The sequence below is a fragment of the Hordeum vulgare genome, chromosome 7H, assembly GCF_904849725.1.
Source record: "Hordeum vulgare subsp. vulgare chromosome 7H, MorexV3_pseudomolecules_assembly, whole genome shotgun sequence".
Classification (NCBI taxonomy): Eukaryota; Viridiplantae; Streptophyta; class Magnoliopsida; order Poales; family Poaceae; genus Hordeum; species Hordeum vulgare.
The window spans coordinates 60,465,753-60,488,105 of record NC_058524.1 but is presented as its reverse complement, the minus strand read 5'-3'; the positions used below and the strand labels follow the sequence as shown (position 1 = coordinate 60,488,105).

General features: G+C 45.6%; 2 protein-coding genes across 2 annotated transcripts; both read right to left on the bottom strand.

Moving 5' to 3' along the window:
* Nucleotides 1–14,676: 14,676 nt before the first annotated feature.
* Nucleotides 14,677–15,657, bottom strand: LOC123410249 (NADPH-dependent aldehyde reductase-like protein, chloroplastic). The gene has a single exon (XM_045103159.1). It carries the CDS (start codon nt 15,632–15,634, stop codon nt 14,783–14,785), a length of 852 nt encoding a protein of 283 aa, XP_044959094.1. The 5' UTR covers nt 15,635–15,657; the 3' UTR covers nt 14,677–14,782.
* Nucleotides 15,658–19,751: 4,094 nt separating this feature from the next.
* On the bottom strand, nt 19,752–21,579 carry LOC123409667 (putrescine hydroxycinnamoyltransferase 1-like). Its single transcript, XM_045102537.1, has one exon. The coding sequence runs from the start codon at nt 21,506–21,508 to the stop codon at nt 20,129–20,131; it is 1,380 nt and encodes a 459-aa protein (XP_044958472.1). The 5' UTR covers nt 21,509–21,579; the 3' UTR covers nt 19,752–20,128.
* Nucleotides 21,580–22,353: the final 774 nt, after the last annotated feature.

The window sequence follows — 22,353 nt, the reverse complement described above, 5'->3', positions numbered from 1 at the left end:
CACTAGTTTCAAGAGAAACGACAAAGGCAAGAAGGGCAATTCGAAGAAGAGCGGCAAGCCTGTTGCCAATCCGCCGAAGAAACCCAAGGCTGGACCTAAGCCTGAAACAGAGTGCTTCTATTGCAAGGGTATGGGTCACTGGAAGCGCAATTGCCCCAAGTATCTGGCAGATAAGAAGGCGGGCAAAGAAAAATCAGGTATATTTGATATACATGTTATTGATGTGTACTTAACCGGCTCTCGTAGTAGTGTCTGGGTATTCGATAACGGTTCTGTTGCTCACATTTGCAACTCGAAGCAGGAACTACGGAATAGACGAAGGCTGGCGAAAGACGAAGTGACGATGCGCGTAGGAAATGGTTCCAAGGTTGATGCAATCGCCGTCGGCAGTGTGTCACTTCAGCTACCATCGGTATTAGTGATGAACTTAAATCGTTGTTATTTAGTGCCTGCGTTGAGCATGAACATTATCTCCGGATCTTGTTTATTGCGAGACGGTTACTCTTTTAAGTCTGAGAATAATGGTTGTTCTATTTCTATGAGTAACATCTTTTATGGTCATGCACCGAATGTGAAAGGATTGTTCATATTGAATCTTGATAGCGATACGCATATACATAACATTGAGACCAAAAGAGTTAGAGTAAACAATGATAGCGCCATATTTTTGTGGCATTGTCGCTTGGGTCATATTGGTGTAAAGCGCATGAAGAAACTCCATGCTGATGGACTTTTGGAGTCACTTGACTTTGATTCACTTGACACGTGCGAACCATGCCTCATGGGCAAGATGACTAAGACTCCGTTCTCCGGAACAATGGAGCGTGCAAGTGACTTGTTGGAAATCATACATACCGATGTGTGTGGTCCAATGAGCGTAGAGGCACGCGGCGGATATCGTTATTTTCTCACCTTCACTGACGATTTAAGTAGATATGGTTATGTCTACTTGATGAAGCACAAGTCTGAAACATTTGAAAAGTTCAAGCAATTTCAGAGTGAAGTGGAAAATCATCGTAACAAGAAGATCAAGTTCCTACGGTCTGATCGTGGGGGTGAATATCTGAGTTTCGAGTTTGGTGCTCACTTAAGACAATGTGGAATTGTTTCGCAGTTAACACCGCCTGGAACACCACAGCGTAATGGTGTGTCCGAACGTCGTAATCGTACTTTGTTAGAGATGGTGCGATCTATGATGTCTCTTACTGATTTGCCGTTATCATTTTGGGGTTATGCATTAGAAACAGCTGCATTCACTTTAAATAGGGCACCATCAAAATCCGTTGAGACGACACCATACGAACTGTGGTATGACAAAAGGCCAAAGTTGTCGTTTCTTAAAGTTTGGGGATGTGATGCTTATGTCAAAAAGCTTCAGCCTGAAAAGCTGGAACCCAAAGCGGAAAAGTGCGTCTTCATAGGTTACCCAAAAGAGACAGTTGGGTACACCTTCTATCTCAAATCCGAGGGCAAAGTGTTTGTTGCTAAAAACGGAGCTTTTCTCGAGAAGGAGTTTCTCTCGAGAGAATTGAGTGGGAGGAAGATAGAACTTGACGAGGTTGTCGAACCTCTCATCCCTCTGGATGGTGGCGCAGGGCAAGGGGAAACCTCTGTCGTTGCGACGCCGGTTGAGGAGGAAGTTAATGATGATGATCATGAAACTCCAGTTCAAGTTTCTGTTGAACCACGCAGGTCGACGAGATCACGCGCTGCTCCAGAGTGGTACGGTAATCCCGTCTTATCAATCATGTTGTTAGACAACAATGAACCTGCAAATTATGAAGAAGCAATGGTGGGCCCAGATTCCAACAAATGGCTAGAAGCCATGAAATCCAAGATAGGATCCATGTATGAGAACAAAGTGTGGACTTTGGAGATACTACCTGAGGGCCGCAAGGCTATTCAGAACAAATGGATATTTAAGAAGAAGACGGACGCTAACGGTAATGTGACCGTTTATAAAGCTCGACTTGTGGCAAAGGGTTTTTCACAAGTTCCAGGAGTTGACTACGATGAGACTTTCTCACCCGTAGCGATGCTTAAGTCCGTCAGAATCATGTTGGCAATAGCTGCATTTTTCGATTATGAAATCTGGTAGATGGATGTCAAAACGGCGTTCCTTATCGGTTTCCTTAAGGAAGAGTTGTATATGATGCAACCCGAAGGTTTTGTCGATCCTAAAAATGTTGACAAGGTGTGCAAGCTCCAGCGATCCATTTATGGACTGGTGCAAGCATCTCGGAGTTGGAACAAATGCTTTGATGAGGTGATCAAAGCATTTGGGTTTATACAATTGGTTGGAGAATCTTGTATTTACAAGAAAGTGAGTGGGAGCTCTGTGGCGTTTCTAATATTATATGTGGATGACATATTACTGATTGGAAACAACGTAGAGTTTTTGGAGAGCATAAAAGGTTACTTGAATAAAAGTTTCTCTATGAAGGACCTAGGAGAAGCTGCTTACATTCTAGGCATTAAGATCTATAGGGATAGATCGAAACGTCTGATAGGACTTTCACAAAGCACATACCTTGATAAAGTTTTGAAAAGGTTCAAAATGGAACAGTCCAAGAAAGGGTTCTTGCCAGTTTTACAAGGTACAAGATTGAGTAAGACTCAGTGCCCAGCAACTGATGAAGATAGAGAGCATATGCGCTCCGTCCCTATGCTTCAGCCATAGGTTCTATCATGTATGCGATGTTGTGCACTAGACCGGATGTTAGCCTGGCCATAAGTATGGCAGGTAGGTTCCAGAGTAATCCAGGAGTGGATCACTGGACAGCGGTCAAGAATATCCTGAAGTACCTGAAAAGGACTAAGGAGATGTTTCTCGTGTATGGAGGTGACGAAGAGCTCGCCGTAAAAGGTTACGTCGATGCAAGCTTTGACACAGATCCGGACGACTCTAAGTCGCAAACCGGATACGTGTTTATTCTTAATGGGGGTGCAGTAAGCTGGTGCAGTTCCAAGCAAAGCGTCGTAGCAGATTCTACATGTGAAGCGGAGTACATGGCTGCCTCAGAGGCGGCTAAGGAGGGTGTCTGGATGAAGCAGTTCATGACGGATCTTGGAGTGGTGCCAAGTGCACTAGATCCAATAACCTTGTTCTGTGACAACACGGGTGCCATTGCCTTAGCAAAGGAACCACGGTTTCACAAGAAGACCAGACACATCAAACGACGCTTCAACCTCATCCGGGATTACGTCGAGGAAGAGGACGTAAATATATGCAAAGTGCACACGGATCTGAATGTAGCAGACCCGCTGACTAAACCTCTTCCACGGCCAAAACATGATCGACACTAGAACTGTATGGGTGTTAGATTTATTACAATGTAATTCACATGGTGATGTGAGGGCTAGATTATTGACTCTAGTGCAAGTGGGAGACTGTTGGAATTATGCCCTAGAGGCAATAATAAATATATAGTTATTATTATAATTCCTGTATCAAGATAATAGTTTATTATCCATGCTATAATTGTATTGAATGAAGACTCATTTACATGTGTGGATACATAGACAAAACACCGTCCCTAGCATGCCTCTAGTTGGCTAGCCAGTTGATCGATGATAGTCAGTGTATTCTGATTATGAACAAGGTGTTGTTGCTTGATAACTGGATCACGTCATTGGGAGAATCACGTGATGGACTAGACCCAAACTAATAGACGTAGCATGTTGATCGTGTCATTTTGTTGCTGCTGTTTTCTGCGTGTCAAGTATTTATTCCTATGACCATGAGATCATATAACTCACTGACACCGGAGGAATGCTTTGTGTGTATCAAACGTCGCAACGTAACTGGGTGACTATAAAGATGCTCTACAGGTATCTCCGAAGGTGTTAGTTGAGTTAGTATGGATCAAGACTGGGATTTGTCACTCCGTGTGACGGAGAGGTATCTCGGGGCCCACTCGGTAATACAACATCACACACAAGCCTTGCAAGCAATGTAACTTAGTGTAAGTTGCGGGATCTTGTATTACGGAACGAGTAAAGAGACTTGCCGGTAAACGAGATTGAAATAGGTATGCGGATACTGACGATCGAATCTCGGGCAAGTAACATACCGAAGGACAAAGGGAATGACATACGGGATTATACGAATCCTTGGCACTGAGGTTCAAATGATAAGATCTTCGTAGAATATGTAGGATCCAATATGGTCATCCAGGTCCCGCTATTGGATATTGACCGAGGAGTCTCTCGGGTCATGTCTACATAGTTCTCGAACCCGCAGGGTCTGCACACTTAAGGTTCGACGTTGTTTTATGCGTATTTGAGTTATATGGTTGGTTACCGAATGTTGTTCGGAGTCCCGGATGAGATCACGGACGTCACGAGGGTTTCCGGAATGGTCCGGAAACGAAGATTGATATATAGGATGACCTCATTTGATTACCGGAAGGTTTTCGGAGTTACCGGGAATGTACCGGAATGACGAATGGGTTCCGGGAGTTCACCGGGGGGCAACCCACCCCGGGGAAGCCCATAGGCCTTGGGGGAGACACACCAGCCCTTAGTGGGCTGGTGGGACAGCCCACAAGTGGTCTATGCGCCAAGAGAAGAAAAATCAAGAGGAAAAGAAAAGAAAAAAGGAGGAGGTGGGAAGGGAGGAGGACTCCCTCCCACCAAACCTAGTCCAACTCGGTTTGGGGGGGAGAGTCCTCCCCCTTGGCTCGGCCGACCCCCTTGAGGGTCCTTGGACCCCAAGGCAAGGCCCCCTCCCTCCCACCTATATATACGGAGGTTTTAGGGCTGATTTGAGACAACTTTTCCACGGCAGCCCAACCACATACCTCCACGGTTTTTCCTCTAGATCGCGTTTCTGCGGAGCTCGGGCGGAGCCCTGCTGAGACAAGGTCATCACCAACCTCCGGAGCGCCGTCACGCTGCCGAAGAACTCTTCTACCTCTCCGTCTCTCTTGCTGGATCAAGAAGGCCGAGATCATCGTCGAGCTGTACGTGTGCTGAACGCGGAGGTGCCGTCCGTTCGGTACTAGATCGTGGGACTGATCGCGGGATTGTTCGCGGGGCGGATCGAGGGACGTGAGGACGTTCCACTACATCAACCGCGTTCTCTAACGCTTCTGCTGTACGGTCTACAAGGGTATGTAGATCACTCATCCCCTCTCGTAGATGGACATCACCACGATAGGTCTTCGTGCGCGTAGGAAAAAATTTGTTTCCCATGCGACGTTCCCCAACACTATGATGCAGTTATGCTTGAATTCAGTAAGGATCGTCACTTTTAGCTCTTAACTTTGATGCAGTATTTCTGCTTAACATTACTGAATTTGTTGCAGTGCATTTGTTCAGTTATGTTTGGATTGACTCCTTGTTAGAGTGGTTTGTGAAGTAACAGTTCATTTAATGCAAGTTGGATGATGAGATTTGGGAGGTGAGGCTGCATTTCCAGGGCAGAGGCAACATGAGCAGAAACTTCTCTTTTTCACACATAACATTTTTTGAATTTGATTGCACTTATTGAGACTCACTAAGGGGTATGAGTCAGATGACTAGATGTACTGTGTGAAGGATAATGGAATTGGTATGGATGGGGTATTACTTTTGGACAGTCGAGAGGTAGTAGAGGAAATGATTGACCACTCTTATGGGACTATTCTAAATATCGTAGTGGGTAAGGTTAATGAGGACAAAGATGACGAATTTAATAGTGGTACCAATCTTTATGAAGAGCAAGTTGCAGTAGGCATCCCATTGGGGGTGTGGTTTTGTCTTTAAGTGTATCACAAGATGGTGTTGTTCACCCTTGTGAAGCGAATCTAACACACACAACAAAGTTGCAGTTCGTACACTACATAAGCTCATGTTGAACATGGGGATACTACTAAAGAAGAAGAGTCTAGTGGTGAAGATGGAGATGATGGTGAAGAAGATGAGATGGCAAATTCATCTCCAGACTTTGAGATTGATAGGGATGATTACAGAGGCAAAAGGATGTCTTACAAGGCTTGGAAGAGTGGTGAAGAAAATGCGGTGAGTGAAGAATAAAATTATGTTGCACAAAGAAGGCTTGAGTTAAGGGGGTAGTGATGTTTCAGAGTTTTCGCAAGAGAAGAAAGGGATGATAGTGAAGAGGAAATTGTGGTGGCATAAGCACTAGACTACTATAGTGGACGACAAAGGACCAGGACATTGACGTCACACACATTTGTCGTCCTTTGGCTCACGGCCCCACTTTCAACACTGAAATTCACGGTAATGACCGTATTTGCTGCCTGTGGAACCACAACAGACGGTAATGATTTTTGGCATCTACGTTCCTGGAATAGATGACGGCAAAGGTGCTGGACGGCAAAGTATACCTATTAGCCCCGTTAGGTGGCCAACGACACACTTTGTCGTCCACCTACGGACGATAAATGTACAAGAACCTTTGTCGTCGGCCCTATGACGTCAGTAGGCGTGTGTTGCACGTCACTCCTGATTCCTCTTTGCCTTCTGCTATGCTTGGTCTTTGTCGTCTGCTAGCGAACGACATAATGACCAAATGAGTCATACATGGTGCTTTCAGGTTGCACATGTTACTGCCGCGTGGAACCTTTATCGTCCGTTGGCGGACGGCAAAGTGCCTGTATTACCACTTTTCAATCTATTTTCTGCTATTTTCGTGCATTTTGACAACATATATATATATATATATATATATATATGATTTAAATAGTAGCAAGCTAAAGCATAGGCCATGTATCCAATAAAAACTATCGGTTTTGCTAAAACACACCTAGATGTGAAATAAGTATTGTGCATCTAATTTCTATATCATCGGTCTAATTTAAAGATTTATGTAGGTATTTTTTTCAATTTAATCATTTAGATGTGCAATAACTATGTCACATTTAGATGTACGCTAGACACACCCATATAATATATCCTACTATGTTGCAGTTTTTCCCACAAAATAAAAGTAAGGATTAGGAAGACGAATAATCCGAGCCCAGACTCATCTACATCCGTACTGGATTTTTTTAAACAAAATAGAAAAATTAAAATATTTCAATTTTTTGCATGGTAGATAATTTGATACGTGAAATCCGCTCTAATTTTCAAATTATTTGGACATGTGAACAACTCTAAACAAAAAAGACAAATTCCAAATCTGTAAAAAGTTGCTGTTCATGCATTATTCTATCCGATTTATCTTTTTCGCCGAGAGTTGCTCAGATATTCAAATGATCTGAAAATTGAAATGGATCTCATGCGAGAACTTTTCTACCATGAAAAAAAACAAGCCAATAGCAAATAACTACCATCAAGTGTTAAAGAAACTACCAATTTCTTTAAAAAGTGTAAATGCTACCACTATTTTGATTTACTGTTTAGAAAAACGAAGCGGTTGAACAGTTAACTTTCAAGAGCACTTAGGTTCACATGACTTTGGCAGACAGCGTGCATGCTGACAGGGGCGCGTTTGTTACGACCGGGTGAAGACGGCACGAGCCAGTTCACTCCCTCTCACACTCTCCCGTCACTCTTCCTCGATCTGGTTAACCTAGGCGATGGTGGCAGCGGGAGCGAAACCGTTCGACGGCGATGACTCGATGGTGGGAGGGGGCATCGGGGGAGATGGCGGAAAGTTTTCAGAAGTGGATAATTGGCTCGGTAACGGTAGCTTCGCAATGCAGCAGCCGCAGCAGCCAACACCGCTTGCGGCGCCACAACCCACACCTCTAATGCGGAGGCAGACTACACCGCGGCACAACCTACACCGTTACAACCAGCGTAGTAGGAGCCGTCACTTGAGTACATAGCAGCTAAGGCTTTGGCTAGTGTCGTTGCCACGGAGCCGACAAGCGCCCATCGCTAGGCTTTAGCATTTGGAGGCGTTGAGTAAGCTTTCTTTCTTCATCTACTCATTCTCTTGAATGCTCACTATGTAAATTAGTTGTGGATGTCTAAATTTAGGTTAACGTTAAATTCTTGAAAATTTCAGTTTAGTTTGGATGCAGTAGTGATTCTCATATGGAGGTAAGATTTTGTACTTAGTTTGGATGTTGTACATAGGAAATAATGATGCACTATGATGCAGTTAAGTTTGAATTCAGTAAGGATCACCACTTTTAGCTCTTAACTTTGATTCAGTATTTCTGCTTAACATTACTGAATTTGTTGGAGTGCATTTATTTAGTTAAGTTTGGATTGACTCCATGTTAGAGTGATTTGTGAAGTAACAATTCATTTAATACATGATGGATGATGACATTTGGGAGGTGAGGCTGCATTTCCAGAGGCAACATGGGCAGAAACTTCTCTTTTTAAAACATAACATTTCTTAATTTGATTGCACTTATTGAGACTCGCTAAATGGTATGAGTCAGATGACTAGATGTATTGTGTGAAGGATGATGGAATTGGTATGGATAGGGTATTATTTTGGATAGTCGAGAGGTAGTAGAGGAACTGATTGACCACTCTTATGTGACTATTCTAAATATCATAGTGGGTAAGGCTAATGAGGACATGGATGATGAATTTAATAGGGGTACCAATCTTTATGAAGATCAAGTTGCAGTAGGCAGCCCATTGGGGGGGGTCTGGTTTTGTGTTTAAGTGTATCACAAGATGGTGTTGTTCACCCTTGTGAAGCGAATCTAAACACACAACAGAGTTGGAGTTCGTACATTACATAAGCTCATGTTGAACATGGGGATACTACTAAAGAAGAAGAGTCTAGTGGTGAAGATGGAGACGATGATGAAGAAGATGAGATGACAAATTCATCTCCAGACTTTGAGATTGATGGGGATGATTACACAGGCAAAAAGATGTCTTAAAAGGCTTGGAACAGTGGTGAAGAAAATGCGGTGAGTGAAGAATAAAATTATGTTGCACAAAGAAGGCCTGAGTTAAGGGTATAGTGATGTTTCGGAGTTTTCGCGGGAGGAGAAAGGGATGATAGTGAAGAGAAAATTGTGGTTGCATAAGCACTACACGAATCAGTGACTTTGTCGTCTACTATAGTGGACGGCAAAGGACCAGGACACTGACGGCAAACACCTTTGTCGTCCTTTGGCTCACGGTCCCAATTTTAGCACTGAAATTCACTGTAATGGCCGTATTTGCCGTTTGCAGAACCATAGCAAACGACGAAGATTTTTGTCATCCGCGTTCCTGGACTAGCTGACGGCAAAGGTGTTGGACGAAAAAGTATAGCTATTAGCCCCGTTAGGTGGCTAACGGCACACTTTGTCGTCCGCCTATGCACGATGAACGTACATGAACCTTTGTCATCGGCCCTATGACGTCAGCAGGCATGTGTTGCACGTCACTCCGGATTCCTCTTTGCCTTCTGGTGTGATTGGTCTTTGTCGTCTCCCAGCGGACGGCGGAATGACCAAATGGGTCATACATGGTGCTCCCATATTACACAGGTTACTGTCACGTGGCACCTTTGTTGTCCACTAGTGGACGACAAAGTGCCTGTATTACCACTTTTTAATCTATTTTCTGCTATTTTTGTGCATTTTCACAACACATATGATATATATAGTAACAAACTTAAGCATAGGCCACGTATTCCAACAATATAAATCAATCTGAAGCATAGGCCATGTATTCCAACAATACAAATCAAGATGAAGCATAGGCCATATATAGTAACAAGATGAAGCATAGGCCATATATAGTAACAAGCTGCATTTTCACACTGTTCATCCATATATACATACATAGTTTCACACTGTTCATCAATACAAATCAAAACAAAAACTAAACACTAGTCGTCCATCAATGCCAGCTCCCATGAAATGAATCAAATCTGCAAAATGGGAATAAGAAAGTTAGAAGAAGAAGAAGAAGAAGAAGAAGAAGAAGACTAGAAGAAGAAGAAGAAGAAGAAGAAGAAGACGACTAGAAGAAGAAGAAGAAGAAGAAGAAGAAGAAGAAGACTAAGAGAAGAAGATAAAGAAGAAGAAGAAGAAGAAGAAGAAGAAGAAGAAGAAGAAGAAGAAGAAGAAGAAGAGGAGGAGGAGGAGGAGGAGGAGGAAGAAAGAGAAGAAAAATAATAAGAAAGAAAGAAGAAGAAGAAAGAAGAAGAATAAGAGTAAGAAGAAGGAGTAGAAGATGGAGAAAAAGAAAGAAGAGAAAAGGGGAGAATAAGAATATATTTTCTTCTTCTTCTCTCTTTTTCTCATCTTTCTTCTTCTCTTCTATCTTTTTATCCTTTTCCTTCTCATTCTTCTTCTTTTGTTCTTTCATTTTCTTCTCTTTCTTCTTCTATTCTTTATTTTTCTCCTCTTCCTTGTTTTTATTCTTCTTATTCATTATTTGTGTCATTTTAGAGCTAACTTATGTAATTATGCCATTTTAGAGATAGCTAAGCTTATTATGTCAATTTTGAGGAAAAGAATGTAAGTATATGTCATTTTTGTGCTAACTTAGGTAAGTATAGGTCGTTATTGAGCTAACTTAGCTTATTATGTCATTTTGAAGGAAAATAAGCTACGTATATAACATTTATGAGCTAACCAAGGTTATTATGCCATTTTTACGTAACTAAGCTAATTATGTTATAAATGAACTAAATAAGCTAATTATGTCATTTTGGAGAATAATTAACTAAGTATGTCTTTTTTGGGGAAAATAAGCTAAGTATGTGGCATATTAGGGCTAGCTAGCATGTACGAAGCTAAGTATGGCAAAACATTAGAGAAAACTTACCGTCATCGTCATCACGGAGGTCAAGCACTTGGGTTGCTAGGGCCGGTTTCACCTGGAGAAGGTTGCCCTGGAAAAGGGTTGTGCGATGCGGCTCGAAAGTTATGTTGCATCAAAGATCATTTGCAATGTCTAGTTAGTACGATGGCACTCAAATGTTAAGACTAGTACCTAATGGCCAAATAGAACTCACTGTTCCCTCGGGAGTAATGACTTGCATTGGCGGAGGGGTCTCACCAGTCTTCTCGCACATAGACTGCACATTTGATTTTGACGAGTCAATTATATTAGTTAGTAATGAAACGAACATTACATGCATGATTTGGCTAATATGCGGAAGAAACTTACCATGAGGAACTCGTACATGGACTGATGAGCCGCCTCATTCCGTGCCCTCTCCTCCTCCAACAACCTAGCCATCATCTCCTCTGCCAGCAGTTCCTTCTCCGCCACCACCCGGTCCCTCTCCTCGAGAAGTGTCTGGGTTGTCGCTCTCTCTTTCTGATGAGCAGCGTGCAACACCACTCCTCGTTAGCATTGTAATAATTGATGGACACACACACAATGTAATGGAGGAAAGATATCTAAATCCGTATAACTAACCTCGATGGCGAGATCGAATGGACCTGGACGAGTCCTTTGTTGGAAATATGCCCTAGAGGCAATAATAAATTAGTTATTATTATGTTTCTTTGTTCATGATAATCGTTTATTATCCATGCTATAATTGTATTGATTGGAAACACAATACTTGTGTGGATACATAGACAAAACATTGTCCCTAGTAAGCCTCTAGTTGACTAGCTCGTTGATCAAAGATGGCCAAGGTTTCCTGGCCATAGGCAAGTGTTGTTACTTGATAACGGGATCACATCATTAGGAGAATCATGTGATGGACTAGACCCAAACTAATAGACGTAGCATGTTGATCGTGTCATTTTGTTGCTACTGTTTTCTGCGTGTCAAGTATTTGTTCCTATGACCATGAGATCATATAACTCACTGACACCGGAGGAATGCTTTGTGTGTATCAAACGTCGCAACGTAACTTGGTGACTATAAAGATGCTCTACAGGTATCTCCGAAGGTGTTAGTTGAGTTAGTATGGATCGAGACTGGGATTTGTCACTCCGTGTGACAGAGAGGTATCTCGGGGCCCACTCGGTAATACAACATCAAACACAAGCCTTGCAAGCAATGTGACTTAGTGTAAGTTACGGGATCTTGTATTACGGAACGAGTAAAGAGACTTGCCGGTAAACGAGATTGAAATAGGTATGCGGATACTGACGATCGAATCTCGGGCAAGTAACATACCGAAGGACAAAGGGAATGACATACGGGATTATATGAATCCTTGGCACTGAGGTTCAAACGATAAGATCTTCGTAGAATATGTAGGATCCAATATGGGCATCCAGGTCCCGCTATTGGATATTGACCGAGGAGTCTCTCGGGTCATGTCTACATAGTTCTCGAACCCGCAGGGTCTGCACACTTAAGGTTCGACGTTGTTTTATGCGTATTTGAGTTATATGGTTGGTTACCGAATGTTGTTCGGAGTCCCGGATGAGATCACGGACGTCACGAGGGTTTCCGGAATGGTCCGGAAACGAAGATTGATATATAGGATGACCTCATTTGATTACCGGAAGGTTTTCGGAGTTACCGGGAATGTACCGGGAATGACAAATGGGTTCCGGGAGTTCACCGGGGGGGGCACCCACCCCGGGGAAGCCCATAGGCCTTGAGGGTGGCGCACCAGCCCTTAGTGGGCTGGTGGGACAGCCCAAAAGGGCCCTATGCGCATTGGAAGAAAAATCAAAGAGAAAAGAAAAAAAAAGGAGGAGGTGGGAAAGGAAAGAAGGACTCCACCCACCAAACCAAGTAGGACTCGGTTTGGGGGGAGTCCTTCCCCCCTTTGGCTCGGCCGACCCCCTTGGGGCTCCTTGAGCCCCAAGGCAAGGTCCCCTCTCTCCCACCTATATATACGGAGGTTTTAGGGCTGATTTGAGACGACTTTTCCACGGCAGCCCGACCACATACCTCCACGGTTTTTCCTCTAGATCGCGTTTCTGCGGAGCTCGGGCGGAGCCCTGCTGAGACAAGGTCATCACCAACCTCCCGAGCGTCGTCACGCTGCCGAAGAACTCTTCTACCTCTCCGTCTCTCTTGCTGGATCAAGAAGGCCGAGATCATCGTCGAGCTGTACGTGTGCTGAACGCGGAGGTGCCGTCCGTTCGGTACTAGATCGTGGGACTGATCGCGGGATTGTTCGCGGGGCGGATCGAGGGACGTGAGGATGTTCCACTACATCAACCGCGTTCACTAATGCTTCTGCTGTGCGGTCTACAAGGGTATGTAGATCACTCATCCCCTCTCGTAGATGGACATCACCATGATAGGTCTTCGTGCGCGTAGGAAATTTTTTGTTTCCCATGCGACGTTCTCCAACATCCTTAACTCAGGACAGAAGGTCGTCTGGGGCACCTTGATCTCCGGAAAGTGAGAGGACAACGTGTCAGTCCATCTGCAATGGCTATCGAGCCATGGGGACTCCCGCCACCAGATATCATCACCAGCGGAAAGGTAAAGATCATAAAAGGGTCCCCAACATCGGAAGAATGCATCCTCTCTCACTTCATACAAGCTAAAAATAGGTCACACATGCCGTTCGATATTGTCTTCGAAGAGGGCCACTACCCTCTCTCCTTGGCTCAAAGGACGCCGCACCGCCGGCACACAAAATGCTCCCTTTGCAGCTCCCATGAACAACGCCAAACTAGTTGCCCCGGAAGAAACCGAAAAGCCATCTTCACAAATATAGCTTGCCATGACCACACCAACACCCGCAGCTCAACCACACAATAAGATGCAAGTTGTAGAGTCACACTGCACAACGAAACCAACGAAGATGAGCCAGTAATACACTAGTGAACCCCACACAACACCTCTAGGAATGGGAGTGACGATGGCATGTCGCTATTGTCGACAAGGGGAACTGTGTTTCCACCCGAAGCAACCGATGCAAGTCGGTCTATGAGGGGACCTCAGCGATGCCTTAAAGGAGGGATCCGACGTGAGTTAAGGGTTGTTGCAACTATAGACAAGAAAAGATTGGACTTGGTTGCAAGTTAATAGTAAACTTGTTGAGGTCAAAAAATGGTTGGTCCGAGTTGCAAGGTGAGGACGATGTTGACTGTGTGCATCCTAACTATGCAAAGTTTGATTGTGTATTTATCGTGTTTGTATCCCTTGATAGTTCATTTTAAGTCAATAAAATCCACTCTGGAAAGTTGTGTTATGATATTTAAGGAAAAACATTGCTTATTTATATTCATGTAAATCAACGTGGTTGGATGGTTAGAGGAACAGTGATATCTTGAGCCCACCAGGGTTCAAGTCCTAGTGCTTGAATCATTCGTGGATTTATTTCAGGATTTCCGGCGATATGCTTTCAGTGGGAAAAGACGCTTCCGTCGACGACGAGACACATACGATGGGTTCGTCAATCTCAAGATCATATGCCCTCGAAGGTGTTCATAAGGATAGAATATGTGTGTGTCATAGGGATGAACGTATACGCGTATATATATGATCGATTACATTTGTGCTGTGTTAAAAAAATGTGGAGATCGATAGACCGAAAAGGCGTGTTAAAAAACGTGAAGATCGATAGACCGGGCCTTCCTCTTGGTCAAACGAGTTAGAGCATCTTCAACAGATGCCCAAAAAAAGCTTTGCGCGTTAAAAATCCAAAAAAAATTTGCATCGAACAGCTCCAACACATGCTGTAAAATACTGCATGCATTAAAAAATTATGTTGTAAAATACTGCATGCATTAAAAAATTTGGACACGCGCTGAAGATCTCTATCGCACGTAGCATATTTTGGTGTCAGATTGCGCGCGTTTCACAATTGACGCTGCGTGCATTTTTGGACGCGTGTTTTTTAACATTTGTTAAAGCAATATTGGTCCTCATGCATTAAAATTGCTAGAGTAATGCGATATAACTTTTATTAGACCCGAATTTTTTGTGCCGTTGTTGAAGATTCTCTTATTACACGCCGACATCGGATATGAGCAAACAGCACAAACTACACGTAACCACCGTTGACCCGAATCACCTGGCCGTTAATCCACCCGGCGGCGTCACCACAGAGAAAGCCGACCACCGGCGCCACGTCCGCCGGCTCGCCGATGCGCTTCATGGGGCACTCGCTGGCGACGGCCCTCACGCGCTCCTCGGACTTCCCGGCGTAGAACATGGGCGTGGCGACCGGCCCCGGCGCCACGCTGTTGGCCGTGATGCCCGTCCCGGCGAGCTCCTTGGCCAGCACCTTGGTCATCGCCTCCACGGCCGCCTTCGTCGCCACGTACGCGCCATAGCCTGGCCGGAGCGACCCCACGTTCGACGACGAGAAGGTGACTATCCGCCCGCCGCCGCCTCTGACGAGCCGCCGGGCCGCCTGCCGGCAGCACAGGAACGTGCCGCGCGCGTTGACCCCGAAGGCGCGGTCCCACTGCTCCGGCTCGGTGTCCGCGATGGCCGGGTACGCCGCGTCCTGGAACCCGGCGGCCGCCACCACGATGTGGAGGTCGCGCCCGAACGCCGCCTGCGCCGCGTCGAACAGGCCCTCCACCTGCGCGGGGTCCGACACGTCCGCACACACCGCGACGGCGCGTGGCCCGCCGGAGCTGCCTGCGGCCGCGGCCGCGTTGAGGGATGCGACCAGCTGGTCCGCGGGTGCCGAGTCGCCGATGTAACCGACGACGACGCGGGCGCCGAGGGATGCGAGGTGCGCGGTGACGGCGGCGCCAATGCCGCCAGCGCCACCGGTCACGATGGCCACGCGGCCGGTGAGCGGCGGCTGGTGGCCGCCCGCAGCTGCGAGGAGGGAGGAGACATCTGCGTGCTGCGGTAGACTGCCCATTGGATCACACGGCATGTGAAGCTGGCTGCTGCTCTGCCATCTCTCCGATTATAAACTCACTCATGCTTGGGTAAGCGTGGTAGGTGCAAGTGCAAAAAATTTAAATTAATATTACAGAGACAAAATAGGTGACTTATCAGTTACTCCATCTAAATATAAGTCTTTTAAGACATTTCACTAGGGATCTACATATGAAGCAAAATGAGTGAATCTATACTCCAAATTATGTTTATATACATCTATATGTAGTCCACTAGTGAAATCTCTAAAAAGACTTATATTTAGGAACGAAGGGAGTATATGATACTAAATTTGCAGATTGCTGATGTATATGCTCTTAAGCATTTTTTTTTCTGGTCTATTCACACTTTATCTTCGCTGGTGTATTCTTGGTCTTTGTGGATGTTTCTATTTGTGCGTCATAGTCGTGCTGAGGCTGGATGTGTACTGATTTTGCTTGTATCACTTAAAACAACATTATAAGTCAACAAAAGCGTTTTTATCAAGGAAAAGCAAACAACTTCCTACAATTGATGGGATGTTTGTTTACAAGGATTTTTTTATGTAGGGATTAAAAAAAGTTTTTTTAGTTTCATCTAAATCAAATATGAGGAATTTTTAGAGACTAAAAGTGGATATTTGGGACTAAAGAAAGAAGTTCCTAAGGGAGAGTCTTTTTAAGATTTTTGGGGATTTTTTCCAACAGTACTCCTGCTTTTAGCATATCATTTAATAACCTCTAATCCATTAGTATGGGTAACATTGTCTTTTAGCATGTTATTTAATAACCTTTAATCTATATTTAGTCCGTGAAATCAAATAGATATGGACTAGGAACTTTTTAGTTAAGGCTAAAAAAATCATAGAACTCTTTAAACAAACAGGGACTGAAAAACATACACAAAGGTTGAAATCCTCCAAAACTCACGTGCGATTAAGGATGCACATAATTGGCATGTCATATCTACATACTCCCTTCGTTTCAAAATAAATATCTAAACTTTATACCAGCTTTAATATAATATTATATTAAATTAAAAAACTTATTTTGGAATAGAGGAAGTATTTCTTTGTATTCTATATATATCCTTTGAGCCTTTTGTGCCTTCCTTTATATGCAAGTAAAGTGCGCCGCTGGTAAATTTGTTGCTTGCGCCGTTTGTAATTGATCTCCCGGAATGGCGCGCTCTGATTTATCGATGAATACAGGAGTCAGATGGATACAAACACAACCCTACTGTAACAGCCTGTAATAATTTTGAGTAAAATATGTGTGGAGTTAGATTCTAAACAGGTTGTTAACCTACTAGATGCGTAAGCAATGACATAGACATAGTAGTTTATCAAGCATCACTTGTCTCTAGGAAAAGTATCAGGTACTCCATCCTTGAGATACTCCTGGTGCTCCAAGTTTTAAAAAACGTATGTCAATGTCTAAAAAAATCCAAAAAATATGAATGTTTGTAAAGAATGTAACTGCAACACCTAAAAATTTCAGGTCCAAGTTCAAAATGCACATTGAGAAACAAAAATGTGAAATCTGACGAGAATAGTGTAAAAAGACAAAATAATCAACATTGATAGTATTCACGTCTGGATTTCATATTTTTGTTTCTCAATGTGCATTTCAAGTTTGTACCTGAAATTTGTAAGGGTTGTAGTCACATTGCTTACAAACATTCACCTTTTTTCAGAATTTTTAAAAACATTTAAGATATTCTTTTTGAGTTTAGAGCACCGGAAGTACCTCAAAGACGGGAGTATCAGATATTTCCCCCTTTTCTCTAGAGCGTTTTGCGTTGGCATTATCCTGTGACGTGTCTGTTGCATATGTGATAGGCTGCTCGGACGCTACACGTAGCACATAGGAGTATGTAGTGACACCACCGCTCGTGAATACCGCGGAAACGAGGAAGCGGCACGCAGCACGATACAGCCGTTCACCAGCCGTTGCTCTATGTATCTATCCATCGAATGTTATGATCAGCTTCTATTACTTCCTCTGTCACGATTTAAAAGACATAATTAAATTTACATGCATTTTTAAAATAAACAAGGTTTAAAATACGAAAATAATTATTTTTATTAATTAATATTAGTACTATTTATGCATGCGCTTTCCTAATTTGCTGCCCACGTCGGGCGAAGTTGATGCATGCATACATGTACTGGTTATTAACTCGGTTGTGGAAACATCAAACACTTATTTTTTTTTTCAGTTGATTAGATGTATTCCTAGCATCTACACCTATTACATTTCATAACCAATCGATAATTACCTTGGTCTCAGAAACTTTTCAAACGTGCCTTCAAAATCATGACAAAAAAAGTATTGTGTTTCTCCAAAAATATAGTACTAGTAGTGACCTTTTAGGCTACAATAAATATAAATATAAATTAAGTGTACCATTTTTTTGTCTATTTAAGATTTGCTTATACCAGCCTCGTCTATTATTATGTTTCTACAAAAATATACTCCCACCGTTCCTAAATATAAGACCTTTTAAAGATTACACTATGAACTAGATACGAAGCAAAATGAGTGAATCTACATTCTAAAATATGACTACGTACATCCGTATGTAGTTTATAGTGAAATTTTTAAAAGGTCTTATATTTAAGAACGGAGGGAGTACTATTAATAATAACTTTTGTGTCTTCCTTTATTCAAGTGAAGTGCGTTGCTCGTACTCCTATGAGTAAATTTGTTGCTTGCAGTCATTGCATCGTTTGTAATTGGTCTCCCGGAATGGCCCTGATTATCGATGAATACACGAGTGAGATGGATCCTCGTACTCATCTCAAACGTCCAAAGTTTGATCACTCATCAATCACAAAAACACAATCCAACCGAACCTTTCAAACCAACATCCCTCATATATATCCAGCCCAAACATGAAGTGTATATAGAGAGCCCAGACGTATCCAGACATGCCTGACCAGCATCGACCCCACATATATTCGTCCTCATCCGTTCGGCGTACCAAACCCTAGCCACTTCACTACACTTGTCTCCACTCTCATCCGCCACCCTACCTCACCTTCGATGATCTTTGGCCTTCTACGACATGGAGGGCAGCGGATCCGACTCCGATTAGTCCAGATCCTTCGAATGTGGGGTCGTCCTCTGCGAAATGAAGGAGTCAATGACGGTTCGCATTGCACACCGCCGCTCTCGCAAGGATAGCACCCGGCTGACGGCGGGATCACTCCATAGCATACGCTCAACGTGCGCTCGATTCTTCTAGGACAAGATCATCGAGGTCCCGATGGGCGGATCCATCGACCGGTCTAGCGGCCTTCGAGTCCCACAGGGAACGGGCTGCCCGCAGTGGAAAGGAGTGGATAAGGGTCGTTGAGGCCTCGCGGAGGAAATGGCGCAGGCGGAGGCGGCTGATGCGGTGGTGCGGGCGGTTGCAAAGGAGGAAGCCATTTGCATCCGTATTTTGGAGAAATGGCAAACGAGGAACATGCGCGTCCTCGCCAACAATTAGAATCGGGTGGTCCATGAAATGACCAGACTGTCATCGAAGGAAGTGGAGGAGTTGAGCGGCGACGAGGACATTTTCGGTGACGAGTAGATCTGGCTCGATCCGTACTGTGTCTTTGACTGGTACTTCCGCGAGAAGGACAACAAGGGCTCCAGGAAAGATAATTAAGGGCAACTCTCACTGATGTCCATCGTAACTAAACATGTCAAATTTTAATAGTGTAATAGCATGTTAATTGTAATCCATTGCATAGTAGCCGAACGATATATGCATGCATGTACATAGTAATTACATGGTTTGTATAAATTTAAGATATGAAATTTAAGATGTTCATTGCATTATTTAAGGCTGATCCTTTAGTGTCGTTCACAAATTCCGGATGTAGATGCTCTAACAACCTACAATAGCTTTGAGTAAAATATATGTGTCGTGTTAGATACTCTACTAAGCAGGTTATTAACCTACTTACCCGCAAAAAAAGTTTAGTTTTTTTGACCTACTAAGTACGTAAGCAATGACATACACGTAGTAGTTTATCAAGCATCACCGGTCTCTAGACCGTTTTGCGTTGGCATTATCCTTGTGACGCGTCCGCTGCATATGTGCTAGGCTGCTGGGACGCTACACGTAGCACATAGGAGTACGTACAGACACCACCCTTCATGAATACCACGGAAACGAGTAAGAGGCACAGGGAAGGAAATTTGTTGCAGTGCATGAGCTCTTGCTGGTAGAACACCACCGCACCTGCTCAGGTGCTGCACGTGTAGTGACACCACTGTTCATGAACACTATGCATGCAAGCGACAAGGGTACTCCGACGTGTAGACGCCTAGACGCGGTGTTCAACATCTATCAATCTCGCATCAAATGGCAACGCCATACAGCTTACTACCATCGTAGACTCTACTTTGGAATTGATTTCGAGCGCTGTGGCAGTTTTTATTTTAGCTTTGCACTTATTTTTATGCTCGGATCATGGAGCATTTTATGAACCGAAGACTTCGTTTTCGAACTTCTAGCGCATGAGCTCCTGGTAGAACGCCTCCTTGAACCTGGCCAGGCTCTCGGGCTCCATGGCCACCACGACGTCCAGCCGGCCGTCGTCGTCGGGGCCAGGCACGAGGTACACGAGGCCGCTGAACTGGAGGCAGGCCCTGCCCATGAACGCCGGCCGCCCCCAGCCGAAGTCGGCGCCGTAGATCGGCAGCCCCTGCCAGCTTATCACCCACAGGTCGGTCTCCGGCATGACCCACTCCCCCTTGCGCAGCCCCGACGCGTCCGCCGCCTGCAGCTCCAGGTGGTCCAGCAGCGACCGCACGTACTCGTCGTCCAGCCGGGCGGTCGCGCCGGTGACCTTCTCCGCGACGGCGTCCAGCGGCCCGGAGGCGACGTCGCCGACCTTGGTCGCCGCCGACGCGCGGAAGATGGCGTTGCCGAAGTAGCCGCGTGGGAGCGGCGGGTGGACGCGGGAGCGCGCGTCGGCCGTCATGTACAGCCGTGTGTCCTCCGTTGCCGCGAGCCCGCGCGCCTTGCACGCGCACCGCCACACGTGGGCAACCACGGCCTTGAACGTGGAGAGCCTCTTGCCCTGGCCGGCGCCGCCCTTGAGCGCGTCGATCTGGTCCTTGGACATGGGGAGGATGACGGAGCCGAAAGTGACTCTGGGCTTCGACTCGCCGCCGCCGCGCCGGGAGTACTCGGCGTGATCGAAGAGCACGGAGGGAGGGGAGCGCGCGCGGAGGAGCGTGCGGTCGAGGCAGGGGCTCGCCGCGGGCACGCCGGCGTCGCCCCTCGTGATGGCAGCCCAGGCGTTCACGAAATCGAGCGCCGCGAGCCCGTCCGCCGCCGTGTGGTGGATGGCCGCGCCCAGGCACACCCCGCCGCACTCGAAAGACGTCAACTGAAACATAGCCAAGATGCCGCCGAGGCCGCTGGCGTCGGCCGAGGGGACAAGCGTCCGCCGCAGCTCGTCGGACGGGGCCAAATCACCGAGGACGTCGAGCGTGGAGTCCGCCCGCGCAGTGAGGAAGAGGACCCCCTCGCCGCTGCAGCTGATCTCCGGGCGTCCCGCGTCGTCCTGCGCGAGCCGGCCGGCGAGTGGGTAGAACGGGACGAGCGCCCTGGACAGCGCGGCCTTGAGGACGTCCGGCGAGAAGAAGGCCGGGTCGGAGCATGGCCGGTAGGTGTAGACTGTGGGCGTGTGGCCCCTGGCCACCAGCAGGTCGAGGTTGGAGAGCCACACCGCGTGCTTCGGCGTCGCCTCGCTGGGCGTCACCATGCAGGACTCGAGGATCTCCACTGCCATGAGTGAGGACTGAGCTGTTAGAGCTAGCCGGAGATGTCGCCAGTTGTTGGGGCTCGGTTCTCTGCCGAGCTGCGACTTCATTTTAAGCATGGAAAGATACCAAATCCATGTTTCAAACTTTCAATGCGAGGGGTGGAACATGCGCTAAGGGCATCTCTAAGGACAGCGCAAAAAATACGCGCCCAATAAATTTTTTAGCGCGTCACTATAGCAGTTTTGAAGCGCGGGGACCGGAGCATCTCCAACAGAGGCGCGCTAGTGCGGCGTCCAATCCAGTCTGATCCAGCGGTCCCATCTGCAGCCGCTCAGAGTTTGCTGCGCGCGCAAGCCGGCGCACCGAATATGCTGCGCGCGATAGCGTTTTTAAGCGCGCGCCCAGAAGTTTTTAGCGCGCACAGCATTTTGCAGCTTCTTCTGGAGCAGTCCGGCGTCCAAAAAACGGATCTTTTAGCGCGCGGAGCAGTTTTTTGGCGCCTGTTGGAGCATCTCCAACAAACGCACAAAAATATAATTTACAGCGTGCATACATCGAAATTTAACGCGCTGGGAAAGCCATAAAATTTGACGCGGGGCACTTCGATAGACACGCAAAAATTTAACGTATATAACATGCATTTTTAATTATTATATGATTAAACGATACATAACATAGTTGCATAGATAGCTTAAATAGATTAAAAAAACTACATAGCATAGCATAGATAAAAAAACCGATAAAAAATTACTGCTTATCGTTGTCGTCGTACTCCGACGCGCAGGTGTCCGATTCCTCCATCATGCTGAAGGGGTTAGCCCAGAGTTCATTGTAGGAGGACGCGTGGCGAGACGAGGGAGCGACTGATTCGGTGAAAGGGCGCGTGGCGGGCGCTGCATTTTATAGGCGCGCTGGCCGCCGCGCGCCAAATCTAGCGCACGCCCGCCAGCTTTTTCCCCGC